This window comes from Elephas maximus, chromosome 10 (genome assembly GCF_024166365.1).
Source record: "Elephas maximus indicus isolate mEleMax1 chromosome 10, mEleMax1 primary haplotype, whole genome shotgun sequence".
Taxonomy (NCBI): domain Eukaryota; kingdom Metazoa; phylum Chordata; class Mammalia; order Proboscidea; family Elephantidae; genus Elephas; species Elephas maximus.
Window position 1 is genome coordinate 47615477 of NC_064828.1, and position 19124 is coordinate 47634600.

The window sequence follows — 19124 nt, forward strand, 5'->3', positions numbered from 1 at the left end:
CGGTTTCCAAGGGGCGGCTGGTGGATTCGAGCTGTCTACCTTTTGATTAGCAGCCAAACGCTTAACCACTGCACCTCCACGGCCCCCATTCTACAGAGGAAATCCTTAAACCACCAACACCCTGGTTTCACCCAGTATGTTCAAGCAACGCAGACGCATTTCGCGCAAGCGCACACCAAAGGTCTTCTGCCCGCCCCCCCTTGGGGGCGGGGCCTCGGGGCTCTCCCCTCGCTCGCCGTAACGCTGGAGCCGCGGGTTCAGCGTGCAAAAGCGGATGAAGCCTGGCTGGTGCTCCGGAAGCAAACGCTGCAACTTCCGGGAAGGGCTTGTCGCCTAGTGTGGGAGCTGCAGCGCCCGGAGACTGCTTGTAATAGTGGGTGTACCAACATGTCTCGTGGTTCCAGCGCTGGTTTTGACCGCCACATTACCATTTTTTCACCCGAGGGCCGCCTCTACCAAGTAGGTGAGTGAACCGGGTCCACCTGTGATCCACCCTAATTGCCCTGTCATGGTGCGGCCTGGAGCAAGCAGACGCGGCCAGGGTCTGATCTAGGGCTGAAGCAGGGTCTGATCCGGGAAAGAAGGACCGAGTCCAAACTGAGCCCCGTGGCGTTCCCACCCTTGTGTGGAAGGAGGGATCAGAGACCCGAAGACTGACGGCCCAGCTCTCATCATCACGGCGAGCTACCGCGCTGTCCGTGTATAATAAAGAATGAAGGGAAGTAAGACTGTAATGCCTGACTCTGGCTTGCTGGCGCCCCTTCACTTGTTCCATTGCAGCCAGCTAAAACGCCCGCTCTCCATTTTCCTTTGTGTGCAACATGGACTTCCTTGTCCTGTGGTGAATTCCACACAAGCATTCAGACAGAGCCTACTTCGTGCCAGACGCTCCGCTGGTCTTAGGAATACAGAGATAACTGTCATACCCTCTCCCATACTGAAGCTCACAGTTTAAAGGGGATGACAGATAAGTAAAAAAAATGGAGAAGACGAAAAATGCCGAATTACAAGTATCTGCAGAGCTCAGGACATCTTTGGAAAACTGGTAGATCAGAATGAGTGGTCCTCAATTCTAGAGCTGCTCTTGAAATTTACATCCCCTGTTAACCCAGTCTGTTTGAAAGTAGCTTCTGAATTGTTGTAGATGAGATGTGGTCAGAATGAGTGGTCCTCAATTGTAGAGCTGCTCTTGAAATTTACATCACCTGTTAACCCAGTCTGTTTGAAAGTAGCTTCTGAATTGTTGTAGATGAGATGTGGTGAACTAGCTGTTTACTGAAACTCAGCTTTAGTAAAAACAAACCCTAAGCTAACCATCAGTTATTCACCATAACAGTGTATTTTTTTGGCTTGCATTGGTGTCAGATTTTAGGTTATGGTTATAAGCCCGACCCTTGACCTCTTGCCATAGAGAATTTAGTATTAGGTGAGTCTGATTTACATTCTGGCCCATGACAGTTTCATTTTTGAGTGAGTTTAGCACCTCAGTGCCTAGGTGCAGACAGTAATATATTACCTGTGCTTGGAGAATGTTGGTATAAATGAAGTGCTTTTCACCTGTAAATTTTAAAAATAGAGTTAGAGGTAATGTGGAATGACACTGAGTTCACTGTATGGCTACATACTGCTTATAATGTAGCAAGAAATAACTATTCTGACTTGTTCTAAAATCATACTGAGTAACTCAGTAACACTTTTATTATTCCCAAATAAAAAATGTAATCAAAAGTAGAAGAGTTGATAACTGTATCTTCATGGAAATTTAATTTTTAGAGTTTGATTCCTGAGTTTTGTAGACTTTTTTTATATTGGACTACTGCTTTGAGTGTTCTGATTCACAGTTTTTAATATGTGAACAGGAAAAGTCACATGTAGACCTACACTTTGTTTCTGTGTGTTGATTGTGAAATTCAGTCATAAAGCATACTCTTTAATGCTTCTTAGATTTGGAGAGTAAAAAGGCTGAGTATAGTATCATTTTAATAGTTTAAAAAGATTTGGAAGAGAACATGTAGTTCAAAATAAGTTTAATATCTAGGTAGAATGATTTTAAGGTCTGCTTTGTTGAATAACTGACTCCCTCTGCTATTCAAGACACTAATTAGACATTACTAGGAAAAAGAAAGTGAAACAATAGTTAGCATGAACAAGCAGTATAGGGTGAGGAGTCCAGGCCCTGGAACCGTACCTGGATTCAGACCCCTGCTTGCTCCATACTAGCAGACCTGGGCAAGTTAGTTTCTCTTTGCAAAGTTGGTCTAATAAGTCTTTATTTAGGGGGTTGTTTTGAGGATTAAATAATGTGATGTAGGTAGAGTGCTTAGAATAGTACCTGTGACATACTAAGTGCTCAATAAATGTTACTGGGTGCCTGTTTGATTCTTTGGGTCATTTTTTTGGTCTATATTAGATTAGTAACTCTGTACTAAAACTAGTTTTTTAGTAACTCTGTAGACATGGAATATTTCCATTCCTCTGGGTTTATCATGCTTGATTTTCTAGTGAAATATTTGTATATAATCATATTGTAAATGCTGGTTATTAGTTTATAAATTTTAGAATCCACCAGTACACAAAACATAAGACTGAATTATAGAGTACAACTTGTTAACCTTGATAGTGGAAAAATAATGTAAGAAAAATGAGAGAAGGAAAGATTAATGGAAGGGTAAATATGCTTCTCATCTTCCATAGTTGGGACTCAAAAAATAAATGTAGCCTAAAGTTGATAAGTCAAAAAATAGAAGTTTAAAGTTGCAGTGTTAACCACAATTATAAATAAACTGTTGATAGTATTTGCTCCCAGATAGGGAAAAAGACCTATGCTTTTCATATGTGTGCAATGTGTATGCGTGTGTGTGTGTTTTAAGAAAAGCTTTGTAGAACAACATGTAGAGCACCTAACTTTAAAATCTAATTTCAGGAATTCCCCAAGTTGCCAGCGGGGAAACTGAGTCCCTGATGGGCAAATTAAGCCTGGCTAGTTTTTTTAAGTTTTTTAGTTCCAGGCTCCCCTCTTCTGCTTGCTGTTCCTTTGCTGGACAAGTTTGGCAAAGGGAGGAGAGGAACAATCACTTGGATTTGCCTGCCAAGTAGATGTGAACATTGCTTGGTTGTTTCTAAAAAGAGGGCACGTGACTATGGAACAGGAAAGGAATTGACTGTTGGAGACAGACCGGAGGGGACAGTTTTCTGAATAAAATGTAGAAATACATTGTGTATTCAAGCCAGAATCCGTGCTCCACATCAGCTCTGAGAACTTTCTTCATCTGTAAAATAGAGAATAATTCCACCTACTTTATAGGGCTTTAAGGATTTAATATGTTAATAGATGTAAAGCACTTAGAACAGTGCTTGGCACATAGGAAGCGCTCAGTAAATGATTCTGTAAGGGATGTTGTCAAAAGAAACAAATAGTAGATTAAATAGAGTCAGGAGTTTCACAAACAAATCAGGTGAGGAGTACTGTTTGCCTTTTTGGAGTTAAAAATATTCTTGTTTTAAAGCAGTGTTTCTCAACTCAGATTTCTCATGCCCTCCTTAAAACTGATTTGAAATTTTATATGTATGTATGTATATAACTACACCAAAAAGGTAATGAATGACATCAAGCACTGCTGCTTGAAACCTTGCATATCCCCCAACCCCCTACAAACACACAAAAATGTCTAATGATCTGAACCCCTTGAGGATCACTGTTTTAAAGAGTACAGTATTAAGAGGCACTATGGTTTATGAAATGAGCCACACTTCCCAATTGTGTAGCCAACAAGGTGGTTGTTATGGTTCCAGCTCATAGCAATTCCATGTACAACAGAACGAAACACTGCCTAGTCCTGTGCCATCCTCACAGTCATTACTGTATTTGAGCCCATTGTTGCAGCCACTGTGTCATCTAATTCTTTTTCACTGACCCTCTACTTTACCAAGCATGATGTCCTTCTCCAGGGACTGGTCTCTGTTGATAACATGTCTAATGTACATGAAACGAAGTCTTGCCATCCTTGCTTCTAAGGAGCATTTTGAGTGTACTTCTTCCAAGACAGATTTGTCTGTTCTTCTGGCAGTCCGTGGTATATTGAGTATTCTTCACAGACACCGTAATTCAGAGGCATTAATTCTTCTTCAGTCTTCCTTATTCATTGTCCAGGTTTTGCATCCATATGAGGCAATTGAAAATACCACGGCTTGGGTCAGGTGCACCTTAGTCCTCAAGGTGGCATGTTTGCTTTATAACACTTCAAAGAGGTCTTTTGCAGCATATTTGCCCAGTGCAATGTGTCATTTGATTTCTTGACTGCTGCTGCTTTCAGCATTGATTGTGGATCCAAGTAAAATGAAATCCTTGACAACTTCAGTCTTTTCTCTGTTTATCATGATGCTGCTTATCAGTCCAGTTGTGAGGTGTAATCCATACTGAAGGCTGTAGTCTTTCATCTTCATCAGTAATGCAATACACAGATAACACAACCTTGCTTGCCGAAAGTGAAGAGGACTTGAAGGGTTTAATGACGAAAATCAAAGACTACAGCCTACAAGTTTAGGGAAGGGTAAAATAAGCAGCTTCAAAAAAATTGTAATAAAAAAATTTTTAGTCATTTAGTCAGCATTAGAATCGAATACAGACATATCCTGCAGAACGCCTGCCCTGCTCCAGTAGAATATGCTTGTTTTTTAATAACCAAGCTTCATAGAACATATGGAGTGTTACATTCCAATCTACATATGGAGAAAAAGAAATACACCAAAAAATACTAAAATTAACAGTGGAATAGGAAATGCTACAGGAACTTAGAAAAGGATTTGAAAATCACATCTGGGACAATCAGAGAAAGTCTCCATAGGAAATGGAAGAGGCTTGAGTGGGAAGGGCAAACTTTAGATCGGTGGAGAATAAGAATGAGAGGGGATTCCAGGCAGGGGCATGAAGAAGCAAAGACATGAGTATGGGAAAGATCAAGGTCTATAAACAAATTATAGTGTAAGGGAGTTGGCAGTTATTACAGACAAATAGTATACCATAGATAGCCCATAACTGGAATTTTTTAAGGCCAAAATCATATTCTGAACAACCAGGTAAAAACAGCAAGCAGTTGATGGCGTGATACTGAAATTTAGGTGAGATCAAGGCTCTAGTGACCAAGATATGAGAATCATCAATATAGATGTGATTTAACAGAAAGAAAAAAAAAAAAAAACACCCATTGCTGCCAAGTCAATTCTGACTCATAGCGACCCTAAAGGACAGAGTAGAGCTGTCCCATAGGGTTTCCAAGGAGCGGCTGGTGGATTCGAACTGCTGACCTTTTGGTTAGGAGCCTGAGCTCTTACCACTGCACCACCGGACTATAGTTCCTAATATTTCCTTATCCTTTTAATCTCTGTAATAGCTATAATGATAAAAACCCCTATTTGGTTCCTGATACTGATAATTTGTACTCTCTTATTTTCTTGATTAATCTAGCTAGGAATTTGTATCCATTTCCTGTGGCTGTCTGCAAACTTGGTGGCTTAACAGAAAATTATTTTCACTTAGTTCTGGAGGCCACAAGTCCAAAATCAGCATGACTGGGCCGAAATTAAGGTATCAGCAGGGCTGTGCTCCTTCTGGAGACTCTAGAGGAAAATCTGTTCCTTGCCTCTTCCACTTCTGGTGGCTGCCAGCATTCCTTGGCTTGTGTGATTGCACCACTTTAATCTTCAAGGCCAACATCTTCAAATCTCTCTCCGCTCCCTTTTCACGTTGCCTTCTCCTCTATTCATAAAATCTCCCTCTGCCTTTTATAAGGATACATGTGATTGCATTTAGGGTGCACCTAGATAATCCATGTTAATCTCGTTTCAAAATCCTGAATTTAATCCCATCTGCGAAGACCCTATTTATGCCATAGGTTTCAAGAGGTCAGGATGTGGATATCTTTTGGGGAGCCATTTACAACCTACCACAGGGTTTATACTTTTGTTAATTTGTTGTTGTTCAAAGAACCAGGTTTTGGCTTTGTTAATTTTCTCTTTTTGTATGTTTCCTTTTTCATTCGAGTCTTTATTATTTCTTTTCTAATTTGGGTTTACTTTGCACTTTTTCTAGCTTCTTAAAGCAGAAACTTAGGTCATAGAATTTAAATCTTTTCTAATATCAGTTCAGGCTGTTGTATTATTTTTCTGTGCTACATAAACAGTAAACACTTATTATCTTACAGTTTCTGTGTGTTAGGAGCAGCCTGGGCACAGTTTAGCTTGGTACTCTGTTAAGGATTTCACAGAGCCGCAATCATAGTGTCATCCAGGCTGTGTTCTCATCTGGAAGCTTGACTGGAGAAGAATCTGCTTCCAGGCTCACTCCAGTTGTTGACAGAATTCATTTCCTTGCGATTGTAGGACTGAGGACCCCAGCTTCTTGCTGGCTGTTTGACTGGAAACCATCGCGGTTCCTCGCCACATGGCCCCTTACTTCATGAAGCCAGCAAGGAGAATCTCTAGAGTGAGTCTCCTAGTCTTATATAATGTAATGTAATCAGGGAGTAACATCCCGTCACCTTTGCCGTATTCTGTTGATTAGAAGCAAGTTATAAGGTCTTACCCACACTCAAGGGGAGGGGATTACACAAAGGTGGAAACACCAGGAGGCAAGAATCACGTGAGGGGCCACCTTAGATTCTGTCTACCACAATTTATAAAATTCCTCTAAGCATTCTTTTAGCTGCATCTTACAAATGTTGATATATTGCAATTTATTATCATTTAGTTCAAAATATTTTATTTAATTTCTTCTTTGGCCTGTGGATTATTTAGAAGTGTGCTGTTTAATTTCCAAATATTTAGGGATTTCAGTCTTTTAAAATTTACTGAGACTTGCTTTATGGCCCAGCATATGATCTGTCTTGGTAAATGTAGCATGTGCACTTGAATATATATTCTGCAGTTGTTGACTATCATTTTCTACAGATACCGGTTAGGTGAAGGTGTTTGATAGCATGGTTCAGATCATGTATGTATACTCCTTTTTTGTCCATTTCTAGCAGTTGCTGAGTGGGCATGTTAAAATCTTCAACTATGATTGTGGAATTGACCGTTTCTCCCTTTAATCTTGTTCATTTTTCTTTCACATATTTTGAATCTCTCTTATTAGGTGCTTTACATGAGTTAATGATTGTGTGCCTTCCTGATGAATTTATCCATTTACCATTATGAAATCTCTCTCTTCATTTCTGGTAATACTCTTTGTCTTAAAGTCTGTCATGTCTGATATTAATGTAGCCACTTCAGCCTTCTTAATGCATACTGTTACCTTTTTCATTCCATTTATTAAAGTGCGTTTCAGGTAGACAGCATATAGTTGGGTCTTGCTTTTTATCCATTCTGACAATTTGTACCTTTTAATTGGAGTAAAACCCATTAATATTTAATGTTTTTGTTGACGTTTGGGGGTCTAAACTTAACATTTTATTGTTCTGTTGGTCTCTGTTTTGTTTATTTGCTTATTTGTTTGTTCTTTTTTGACTTCTTTCCTGCCCTCTTGGATTATTTGAATAGTTTTTACAATTTCATTTTAATTTACATATTAAGTTTTTGGCTACTTTTTTTTTTTAGTGGCTACTCTGGGGATTATATTGTATATCCTTAACTTTTCCCAGTCTTATTAGAGTTAGTATTTATCGTTTCACATAAAATGTACAAGCCTTAAAATCTTTTAAGTCCATTTACTCCCTCTCCTTTCTATAAGTAATACATCTACATACTTAAAAATTCCACAAGACAGTGTTCTAAGTTTTTGCTTTCAACACTCATAGGTGTTTTTAAAGAAATAAAGAAGAAAAAAACATTTTTTTTTTTTATATGATCCAGATATTTACCATTTTTGTTGTTCTTCATTCCTGAAGATCAGAGCTTTCATTTGGTATCATTGATTTCTCATGTCTTGGATGATATACCATATCAGTTCATTCTTTTTAATGACTGCATATCATTCCATTGTGTGAATTTATGATAATTTATTCTACTTAAAATATCTTCTTTTCCAGAATATGCTTTTAAGGCTATTAACCAGGGTGGCCTTACATCAGTAGCTGTCAGAGGGAAAGACTGTGCAGTAATTGTCACACAGAAGAAAGTACCTGTAAGTAATACTGCCCAAATAGCCAATTCTTGTGGAATAAATACAAGAATTTTTCATGAGTTTATACGAAGATATTTTATTGCTTATATAAGTTAACATGTTTGCTTTGACTATGTTTTCCTGTCAGTCATTCAAAAAGTGTTTATTGAGCATCTGCATACAATTTACCTGAGGAGGCAGAATTACCGTATTGAACATTGTGGTATGTTTGTAAGCACAATAGGATCTTATGGACTTTTGCCATAGGGACAACACAAGCTTTGGTGAGATATAGTTCTTGCCCACAGGGAACAAATCATCTAGAAAAGGAAAACAGAGTTTCCCTCCCCTTTTGTAAAAACTAGTTTTAACCGTAAAATGAACAGAAGACATTTCTTATGTAGTTTTCTTATAGTTCCATTAAAAAAAAAATCTATTGCCGTTGATTCTGACTCATAGGGACCCTATAGGACAGAGTAGAACTGTCCCACAGGGTTCCCAAGGAGCGGCTGGTGGATTCTAACTGGCGACCTTTTGGTTAGCAGCTGAGCTCTTAACCATTGAGCTACCAGGGCTCCTTATAGTTTTATAACATTGCTTTTTTAATAGCTAAAAAAGAACTGTGATTTTTTAATTATCTTGATTTATTTTGTTCATTAGGACAAATTATTGGATTCCAGCACAGTGACTCACTTATTCAAGATAACTGAAAACATTGGCTGTGTGATGACAGGAATGACAGGTAATCACCTCAATACCTACTTAGATATACAAGCCTTATGCTACTTATCTGCAAATTATTTTTGTGTTTTGTTTTCATTTTAAAGCCCCCTTTAGTGACTTAATGAGTAGATTTATAGTCCTCCAAGACTGTTGTCAATATCTTCAGAGTATTGTGAGCTTTTTTAAAATTATAAATGTAATAGAATTAGGTCTCCTTGTCACTGCCAGGGAAACTGGGCTGAGGCCCATCTCAAAGATGGTTTATCTTATTTCAGATATAGTTAGTATTTTAAGGGGACCTAACTCAGTATAGCTCAAACCTGGTAATAATAGCACTTATTAGAAATGGGTAAGAATTATAAAAATTACTTTGCTTCTCTATTTTCTGAAATGAAGGGAAAATTCAAGCCTACCAAAAAAAAAAAATATGTCAAAATAAACATTCTTTCTTTCTTTTGACCAACATAAAGAACCAGGATCACCTAAAACCCTGTGATTCATATTTTTAAGAATAAATTTCTATTTTTAAAAACAAATAAAATTTCATTGGAAAAGGGATAAGATTTACTGATTTTAAATTTAATGCAAAAGTTTTTAAATTAGCCTAGAAAACTCACCGCATGTTTATTTCTGATAATTGTGTTCTTGTTCTTTTGGAAGTTAGTAGATACTTGTAGAAACTATTTTGACAGCTGTTAAAGGGCTCAGCATAAAAGGGCAGTACGGTATATAAAGCTCAATCTTTTAAAAAGTTTCCCTTTTTTAAGTCATGTTTTTTTTGCTGAATCATTGGTGGGAGACTAGGCCAGAGTAGACCACGTCTCCTTTCCTTAACTCATGATAGCTAGATATATATATGTATATGGTGGGAAAATTGTCTGGCTTTGAGGTTCATTCTTTCCTTCTAAAGAAGTAAACCTTTGTTTTTTATGCTATCAGCTGACAGCAGATCCCAGGTACAGAGGGCTCGCTATGAAGCAGCTAATTGGAAATACAAGTATGGCTATGAGATTCCTGTGGACATGCTATGTAAAAGAATTGCAGATATTTCTCAGGTCTACACGCAAAATGCTGAAATGAGGCCGCTCGGTTGCTGTAAGTATATTGAGGCATCTCCCAAATAATTGATGAATTATAATTTTTTAAAAAGAACATATATAATTTGAGTAACACTTGGTTCTGAACATTATATAAGGAAATTATGTAAGATAGGGAAATCTTTATTATAAATCAGAGATGATGGATAGGTTTGACAAGATTATCAATGTTTTTGACATTTCTTTAAACTTTAGATGCTATTAGACTTTTATCAAAATATTTCTGTTTGGGAGTGTGTGATTTATAAGAGTCACGTCCCTGTCATAGTAGGCTATTGCAAGGTAATGTACTCTTCTGCAGTTCCATGAAAACGTCTAAATTAGGCATCTTGACAATGTACCTGTTTCTTTTGACCAACCTAAAGAACCAGGGTCACATACAAGCCTGTGATTCATATTTTTAGAATAAACTTCTGCTTTTAAAAACAAGTAAAATTTCACTGGGAAAGGGATAAAATTTACTGATTTTAGATTTAATGCAATAAAGTAGCCTAGAAAATTCAGTACATGTTTGTTTCTGATATTGTATTATTCCTATGTGAGAGTTAAGGCAGTCGATGGAATGATTTCTCTTCAGCATTTGACCCTATTGACCTCTAACTTAAAAATTACTTTTCATTTCTTCAGTGATATTCTCATTTCCTCTTCCTCAGTTTTCTTAGCCCATCCTTTTCTGCTGGTCCCTTAAATGTTGTTGTTCACCAGGATTCTCTCCTGGGTCTTCCCTTTGGTCTATTTGGGGGATCCCACCCATTTCACAGCTTCATTTACTACCTTCATGCCAGTCGCTCCAGATTATCCTTAGGCCAGTCCTCAAATCAGCTTCAGAGCATTCCCATTTTCCTGTATTCATTCTCAACTTATCTTTCCTAACCTCCACACCTCTTCCCTGGTCATCTGATTAGTCAAGTTTTACATCAGAATATCTCTTCTGCTCCATCTCCTCTGTCATTCCTTTATCGGCTGTTGTCTTTGCCACCTATCAAATGCACCTGTTTCTTCTCTCTCTTTCCTACTTTGTCCTCCATGTTGCTGCATGAGTTGCCACTCTAAAATTGAATTTTCATTGTTGTTCCCTAGGAAAAATGATTCCTCACATGCTATAGGGTAGATTCCAAACTCTTAATATGATGTGTAAGGTCCTTTTTAGTTTACTCTGACTAGTTTCTCTTCTACTGCTTTCCTCACTCATCTGAAGCCCCTGCAATATACAGATCTTTCTGTCATCCCTGAGTGCATCCTGCCCTTCTATGGCTCGTTGCTTTTGCACGCTCTTCCTTTTGCCTTGATTACCCTTCGCACCTATAAACTCTGTTCTTCTTGCCAGACCTTGCAGTAAAGAAGTACTTCTTGTTTCCTCCAGGCAGTAAGTGGGTATCTTTTTTCATGTTGTCCTAGTACTTCGTATATATCAAGTATAAAATGTAAAAAAAAATTTTTAAATTACAGGGTGACATAATCAAGCAGGTATCTGATCACTGTCATAGTCAATAAAATAGGGTTTAAAATTCCTCATTTGTACACTATAAAACATCTATCAATATGAATAATTTGTCAATACTGAATCTTACATGCTAGGACACTATATAAAAGAGGTTCAAATCTAGAATATGAGAAAGCAGGAATGAGACCATTAATCCTTATTTAAATGCTTTGTTACCTGCTCTGCTGAGTAGAAAGAAGTTTGACAGTGGTGATGTTGATTTAACTTGTATGTGATATGATAACATGATTAGGTTTGTAGTAATGAAGTTATGTACATGATTTGAGTTTGGTTTGTATGGACAACTTACCACTCACAGTAATGGTGAGGGCGGCGTAAAAGCAAGGAAGTAGTCCTTAGATGTATTTCACTTTGTATCAGCATTCCCAGCATACACTGTTAACTCCCTGGAACCTTAATAGGCATTTCTCAAATTAAAAAAGAAAAAAAAAAAACCCTTCTTTGCCCAAATAAATTTAAGAACTACTGAGTTAAATACGTCAGCTCACAGCAGAACGAGTCAGAACATTTAATATGCTATTGTAACCTATTTGTCTCCAAAAGGGGTATATGAAAAGTGTGTTTTCCAAGTTCGTTTGACCAGGTGATGTCTTGAGAGATTAGGTAATAGCAAGGATTGGAAAATTGTTTTGTAAATCACATTTGTAATAATTCGAACTATTTCTTAATGTCTATGATAAATCTTTTTGTGAAACAGTAATTTGTTACCTAATTTATCTGTAGTGATAACTTGTATTTTATATGTCAGTTTTCTTTTTTTTTTTTTTTAATTTTTGTTGTGCTTTAAGTGAAAGTTTACAAATCAAGTCAGTCTCTCATATAAAAATTTATGTACACCTTGGTATACACTCCTGGTTGCTCTCTCCCTAATGAGACAGCATACGCCTTCTCTCCACCCTCTATTTCTGTGTCCATTCAGCCACCTTCTGACCCCCTCTGCCTTCTCATCTCCCCTCCAGGCAGGAGCTGCCCACATAGTCCCATGCGTCTACTTGATCCAAGAAGCTCACTCCTCACCAGTATCATTTTCTGTCCTATAGTCCAGTCCAATCCCTGTCTGAAGAGTTGGCTTTGGGAATGGTTCCTGTTTGGGGCTAACAGAAGATCTGGGGACCATGACCTCTGGGATCCTCTTCTCAGTCAGACCATTAAGTCTGGTCTTTTTACGAGAATTTGAGGTCTGCATCCCACTGCTCTCCTGCTCCCTCAGGGGTTCTCTGTTGTGTTCCCTGTCAGGGCAGTCATCGGTTGTAGCCGGCCACCATCTAGTTCTTTTGGTCTCAGACTGATGTAGTCTCTGGGTTATGTGGTCCTTTATGTCTCTTGGGCTCATAATGACCTTGTGTCTTTGGTATTCTTCCTTCTCCTTTGCTCCAGGTGGGTTGAGACCAATTGATGCATCTTAGCTGGCCACTTGCTAGCATTTAAGACCCCAGACGCCGCTCTCCAAAGTGGGATGCACAATGTTTTCTCAATAGATTTTATTATGCCAGTTGACCTAGATGGACCCTGAAACCGTGGTCCCCACACCTCTGCCCTTGCTACGCTGGTCTTTGAAGCATTCAGTTTATTCGGGAAACTTCTTTGCTTTTGGTTTAGTCCAGTTGTGGTGACCTCTCCTGTATTGTGTGTTGTCTTTCCCTTCACCTAAACTAGTGCTTGTGTACTATCTAATTAGTGAATACCTTTCTCCCTCCCTCCCCACTTTCGTAACCATCAAAGAATGTTTTCTTCTGTTTAAACTATTTCTGGAGTTTTCATAATAGTGGCCTCATACAATATTTGTCCTTTTGCAATTGACTAATTTCACTCAGCATAATGCCTTCCAGATTCCTACATGTTATGAAATGTTTCATGGATTCATCATTGTTTTTTATCGATGCGTAGTATTCCATTGTGTGAATATGCCATAATTTATCTATTGATCCATTGATGGGCACCTTGGTTGCTTCCATCTTTTTGCTACAGTGCTGCAGTGAACGTGGGTGTGCATGTATCTGTTCGTGTGAAGGCTCTTATTTCTCTAGGATATATTCCAAGGAGTGGGATTGCTGGATCGTATGGTAGTTCTATTTCCAGCTTTTTAAGGAAGTGCCAAATCCATTTCCAAAGTGGTTGTACCATTTTACATTCCCACCAGCAGTGTATAAGTGTTCCAGTCTCTCCACAGCCTCTCCAACATTTATTATTTTGTGTTTTTTGGATTAATGCCAGCCTTGTTGGAGTGAGATGGAATCTCATTTTAATTTTGATTTGCATTTCTCTAATGGCTAATGGTCGTGAGCATTTCCTCATGTATCTGTTAGCCACCTGAATTCTTCTTTAGTGAAGTGTCTGTTATATCTTTTTGCTTATTTTTTAATTGGGTTGTCTTTTTGTTGTTGAGTTTTTGCAGTATCATGTAGATTTCCGAGATCAGATGCTGATGGGAAATGTCATAGCTAAAAACTTTTTCCCAGTCTGTAGGTAATCTTTTTACTCTCCTAGTGTGTATATTAGTTTCCTGAAAGCAAAATACATATTAAAATTGATGGTCAGAGTAATGATTAACAACACCAAGGAAGTGAAAATTTTATTGTATTAAAGGTGCAAGACATTTCATAAGGTTTTTTTTTCTCTTTAGGTATGATCTTAATTGGTATAGATGAAGAACAAGGCCCTCAGGTGTACAAGTGTGATCCTGCAGGTTATTACTGTGGGTTTAAAGCCACTGCAGCAGGAGTTAAACAAACTGAGTCAACCAGCTTCCTTGAAAAAAAAGTGAAGAAGAAATTTGATTGGACATTTGAACAGACAGTTGAAGTAAGTTAGCCAAAAGGAACTGACGTTTTATACTGTATAGAATATTCAGATTTTTGCATAATTGACAGTTCGTAAAGGCCATTCCTAGGTAACATCGTGAGATCCAAGTTTGTCAGCTTAATAGAAAATTGATGTCCTTTAGCTGACAAGGGAACAATGAGCACTGCTTTATTCACTTAATTACCTCATTTCATAATGTATTTGAAACAGCTTTCAACAAAACAGATAATAAAATGAGAAAATGTAAATAAGAATAGAATCAAGACCATGCCCAAAGACCTGTATGGTTGCCATGGTTGAAACTTAAGCTTTCTGGTAGCAAAGTGAAAAGAGAGAGTCAGTAATATTGCTCTGTGGTCCTAAAGGAAAAACAGGCATACACCAAATTCTTAGGCAAGCAAACCTCTCCCTAGTGTAAGAATATACTCACAGGAGGACTTGGTAGAGAAATTTTAGCTACGATGCAGAAGTAGAGCTAGCTTTCTGCAGGATTTGTGAGGGCATTAATCATTATGGTTGGGAAGTTTTAAATTGACAAACCCGTTCCTGTCGAGTTGATTCTGACTCATAGCAAACCTATAGGACAGGGTAGAACTGCCCCATAGGGTTTGCAAGGAGCAGCTGGTAGATTTGAACTGTCGACCTTTTAGTTAGCAGCCAAACGCTTGACCACTATCCCACCAAAAACCAAAAACCAAACGCAGTGCCGTCAAGTTGATTCCGACTCATAGCGACCCTATAGGACAGAGTAGAACTGCCCCATTGAGTTTCCGAGGAGCGCCTGGCGGATTTGAACTGCCGACCCTTTGGTTAGCAGCTGTAGCACTTAACCAGTATGCCACCAAGGTTTCCACTATCCCACCAGAGCTCCTTAAATTAACAAGACGAGCTAAGATTCTTATACAAATATTTAGTAATTTTACACTGTAAAGAAGCCTCTTATTAATTGCCAAGAAACTAAAAACGAAAATTTTAGTAGATTTTGGAATATGAGGGTCTGGGATACAGCCATTCTGAAGACTAACAACATCCTTCTGTTAAATGGCAGAGGAAAAATTACCACATACTTCTTTTATGTTGATTGACAGTATATCTTATACTAATGAGATGTAAAGCTAATTGTCATCGGGGAGTTACAGTGCCCTGTTTAAATGCTTCTTAAATGTTTTGCTGTTTTGTTTTTCCTAATAATTGCAGTTCATAATTGGTACATAAATATTAATCTCATCAGATACCAAATCACACAAAACATACTCAAATTGTTACTACTATAAATTCCCTAAAGGTGGAGATTTGTCTTTGGCTCCTCTTCCCCCGTCACCCCAAGTGCTGTCATAGTGCCTGGTGTATAATGATCATCAAGCAAACCATTTTGTATAAACCATCCTGTTGTGTGATGGACCACTTTAATTTGTGGCTTGGCTTGGTAGAAACAAGTTTCTTGTCATTGGCAGGTGACATACTAGAGCAAAGCAATGTATTAGTAACATGTGGCTATAGAACTACATCACCGAAACATGGAGCAAAAATGAATAGCTAGTGATTAACTCAGAATGAGAAGTCCTTGGAATCTCTGAAAGATACCATATCCTGATGTTAATTTTTTTTTTTTTAGACTGCAATTACATGCCTGTCTACTGTGTTATCAATTGATTTCAAACCTTCAGAAATTGAAGTTGGAGTAGTTACAGTTGAAAATCCTAAATTCAGGTGAGTCATATTGTCAGCCATGTACTTAAAGAATTTTGCCAAGTGCAAAAGTCCCAGACAAGGAAGGTGGAAGTGTGGGTCCCTTTGTCCTGTAACATGGGGAAAAAAATTTCTTGAACTATGTTTACAGTTTTTTTCTCTAGTTCCTGAGAGATCTGTTATAAAATTCATTGGATGTCTCTTTAAGACAGACATAAGTTTTCCTCCTCATTTGATAGTGATTTTATATATCACCAAGAGTGCCATAAAATAACAGTTTTTAGGTATGGAATAAAGTAAGCATAAGTGTCCTTTATTTTAAGATCAGTAGTAATTCAAGTCCAGTGTAGTAGTTTTCAAGTTTTTCAGATAGAACTTTGATTATTTAGTGGTTATTTAAGTGGAGCTTTGAAGAAAGCGATAAGAAATACTGATACACTTCAGACCTTTATCTGGAGATCTTTGGGAAACCCCAAATTTTGAATATAACTAATTGAGTTGCAGATGCTGGATGCTTGTCTGTTCTTACTCACTTAGAGACTAACTCCCACACATCAGCCTTAGAGCTTCCATGATTCAAATGCATACTGGGTGCTTAATATGTATCAGCCTATTCAGTCCTCCCAGCAGCCCTATGACGATGCTTCCCATACCATGGACCCAGATGTTCTTGTGAATAGTGAAAAATAAATTGAATTAAATTCATAGATGCAAGGAACTGCCAGAAGGCATTTTAACTACTGTATGTACCTGCTCTTAGATCACAACTATAAGGACACATGGGCATGGTTGGGAAAAAAGGTGGCAAACTGAGTTTAACCAGACCTTGAAGGCTTTTTTGTTAATATGCATTTTTTTCCAGTTTGTTCTTTTTGTTGCCTGCGGGTAAGGGATATAAACATGAAAGATTTAAGAAAAATCCATAGGATTTAAAAAAATGACAACAACCAGAATCGGGTCCATCCTCTCTAACATTTCTTTTTTTTTTTTCTCCTGGTAGGAAAAGATTACCTTTTTTTTTTTTTTTACTTTTTAGCAATAAAATTTCAGTAGGTGCAGTTTACAAATCTCTCTAAAGAACCGGAAAATAGCTCTTGTTTTCTAGCCTGAGACTCTCCTATAGTAACCTTTAAAATGTTTATTTCCATTGATTACTTAGATAGAGAGAAACCAAAGATCTTTTTTCTCCAAAAAGTCCTGTATCATTTTAAATTTTTTTATAGTAAGTATACTTAAATAATGGAGCCTTTGTGGCACAGTGGCTGAGTGCTTGGCTGCTAACTGAAGGGTCAGTGCTTTGAACCCACCAGCCACTCCATGGGAGAAAGATGTAGCAATCTGCTTCCATAAAGATTTACAGCCTTGAAAACCCTGTGGGGCAATTCTGCTCTGTTCTATAGGTCACAATGAGTTGGAATCGACTTGATGGCAGTGGGTTTCGTTTTTTGTTTTCAACATCTATATAAACTACTTGTATGGCCTCCAGTTGCACTAAAAAAATGTGACTTTGACAAATTTAACTTTTTGTTTTTAGGCAGGAGTAGGGAAAGACAGTTTTGCTATTTTGATTCCCAAAACTTGCCCTCTGGGTTCTTCCATCTCATTTCCTTTCTTTTCTTTTATTGTACTTCAGGTAAGGTTTACAGAACAAACTAGCTTCTCATTAAACAGTACACATATTGTTTTGTGACATTGGTTAACAACTCCACGACTTACCAACACTCTCTCTTGCCAACTTTGAGTTCCCTTTTACCAGCTTTCCTGTCCTCTCCTGCCTTCTAGTCCTTGGCCCTGGGCTGGTGTGCCCCTTTAGTCTTGTTTTGTTTTGTTTTGTTTTATGGGCCTGTCTAATCTTTGGCTGAAGGGTGAAGCTCAGGAGCGACTTCATTGCTAAGCTAAAAGGGTGTCCGGGGGCCATACTCTTGGGGTTTCTCCAGTCTCTGTCAGGCCAGCAAGTCTGGCCTTTTTTTGTGAGTTAGAATTTTGTTCTACGTTTTTCTCCAGCTCTGTCTGGGACCTTCTATTGTGATCCCTGTCAGAGCAGTCAGTGATGGTATCTGGGTACCATCTAGTTGTACTGGACTCAGTCTGGTGGAGGCTGTGGTCCATTAGTCCAAACTGAATTTTTAAAAGTGAAATGGTAATAATTGGTCACATTAAACAAGGTTGCCAAGCAGCTGGTTCCTTTCTGGGCAAACATGATTTAGAAAATACCATGTGTTCAACATGGAGTTCCTCTTACTACTAGACTCTTCACAGAATTATACTTTTATGTTCATGGATTTCTACTGCTGAATCTGAGCAGCTTTTTTTTTTATCCACTTAAATTTCTCAATGAATTTTCTTCTCTCAGCTGTTATACACTTGAGTTATACTAGGTATAAAGGCATTTTTGATGTAGGGTCTAAAATAGAATACATTATGTATACTTTATATTATTCAGCTTAAATATTTTGTATCATAGCTGCAGCTGAAGCGTTTTGTGTTCAGAGGACCCAGTTCTGGATCTGATGTCAAAGAAGTAAATGTTTTGTTCATTGATGGAGTTGATGTGTCTAGGAATTCCTTTAGAATAATCCAAGAGAGGAGTGATAGGTGTATAGATTTAAAAAGATTGGCCATGAATTGGTAAGCAGTGCGGTTTTTTGATAGATGCATAGTTTTTTGATACAGAGGGATTCTTTATAGTAACTACTCTACTTTTGTATGTGTTTGAAATTTTCCATAATAACAAGCCTTTAAAAAGTAAATCACTGTTTTTTCTTTTTCCCTTTTGCTGTCTAGAATTCTTACAGAAGCAGAGATTGACGCCCACCTCGTTGCTCTAGCAGAAAGAGACTAACGTAATTAGCTTACGGAATCCATGAAGCCACTTGCCAGTGCATTTGGTAAAAACAAACCAACATTATGGAGGCCCCTGGATTGAAAAGGAACTTCTCCCACTCCTCCTACCCCTGATGTGGTTAGGACTCTGTATAAATAAAAACAGTGCTTTTAGAAAATAATTGCATCCTGTCTTGTTTACCTCCAGTTTCAAGTATTAAGCCTTTAGTACATGCAAACTTTTAAATGTTCATTATGCTTAAAGTGTAATTTTATTCATTTTGTTTATAGCTCCTTGGCTTCAGGAACTTTAATAGCCAGAAATTTAAACTAGCTATGTGGCAAAATTAATAAATAGCAAAATAAAACTTTGCTTTTTTATTATTGTATT

At 37.9% G+C, this 19124-nt stretch overlaps 1 protein-coding gene across 2 annotated transcripts; it reads left to right on the forward strand.

The window, feature by feature from the left end:
* Window positions 1–286: 286 nt before the first annotated feature.
* On the forward strand, window positions 287–18909 carry PSMA6 (proteasome 20S subunit alpha 6). 2 transcript variants are annotated; one of them, XM_049898630.1, is made up of 7 exons: window positions 287–463; window positions 8022–8116; window positions 8756–8837; window positions 9758–9913; window positions 14043–14221; window positions 15837–15931; window positions 18695–18909. In XM_049898630.1, exons 1-7 carry the CDS (start codon window positions 388–390, stop codon window positions 18750–18752), a joined length of 741 nt encoding a protein of 246 aa, XP_049754587.1. In that variant the 5' UTR covers window positions 287–387; the 3' UTR covers window positions 18753–18909. The 2 variants fall into 2 exon arrangements, with proteins under 2 accessions (XP_049754587.1, XP_049754588.1); XM_049898631.1 differs by lacking the exon at window positions 287–463 and adding an exon at window positions 6343–6481.
* Window positions 18910–19124: the final 215 nt, after the last annotated feature.

What these genes read in the sequence shown, in the direction of transcription:
- PSMA6 (XM_049898630.1), top strand. Translation starts at nt 388, where the DNA reads ATGTCTCGTGGTTCCAGCGCTGGTTTTGACCGCCACATTACCATTTTT. An exon ending in GGGCCGCCTCTACCAAGTAG is followed by an intron (nt 464 to 8,021) that starts GTGAGTGAACCG and finishes CTTCTTTTCCAG; the next exon opens with AATATGCTTTTAAGGCTATT. An exon ending in GTTGAAAATCCTAAATTCAG is followed by an intron (nt 15,932 to 18,694) that starts GTGAGTCATATT and finishes TTTGCTGTCTAG; the next exon opens with AATTCTTACAGAAGCAGAGA.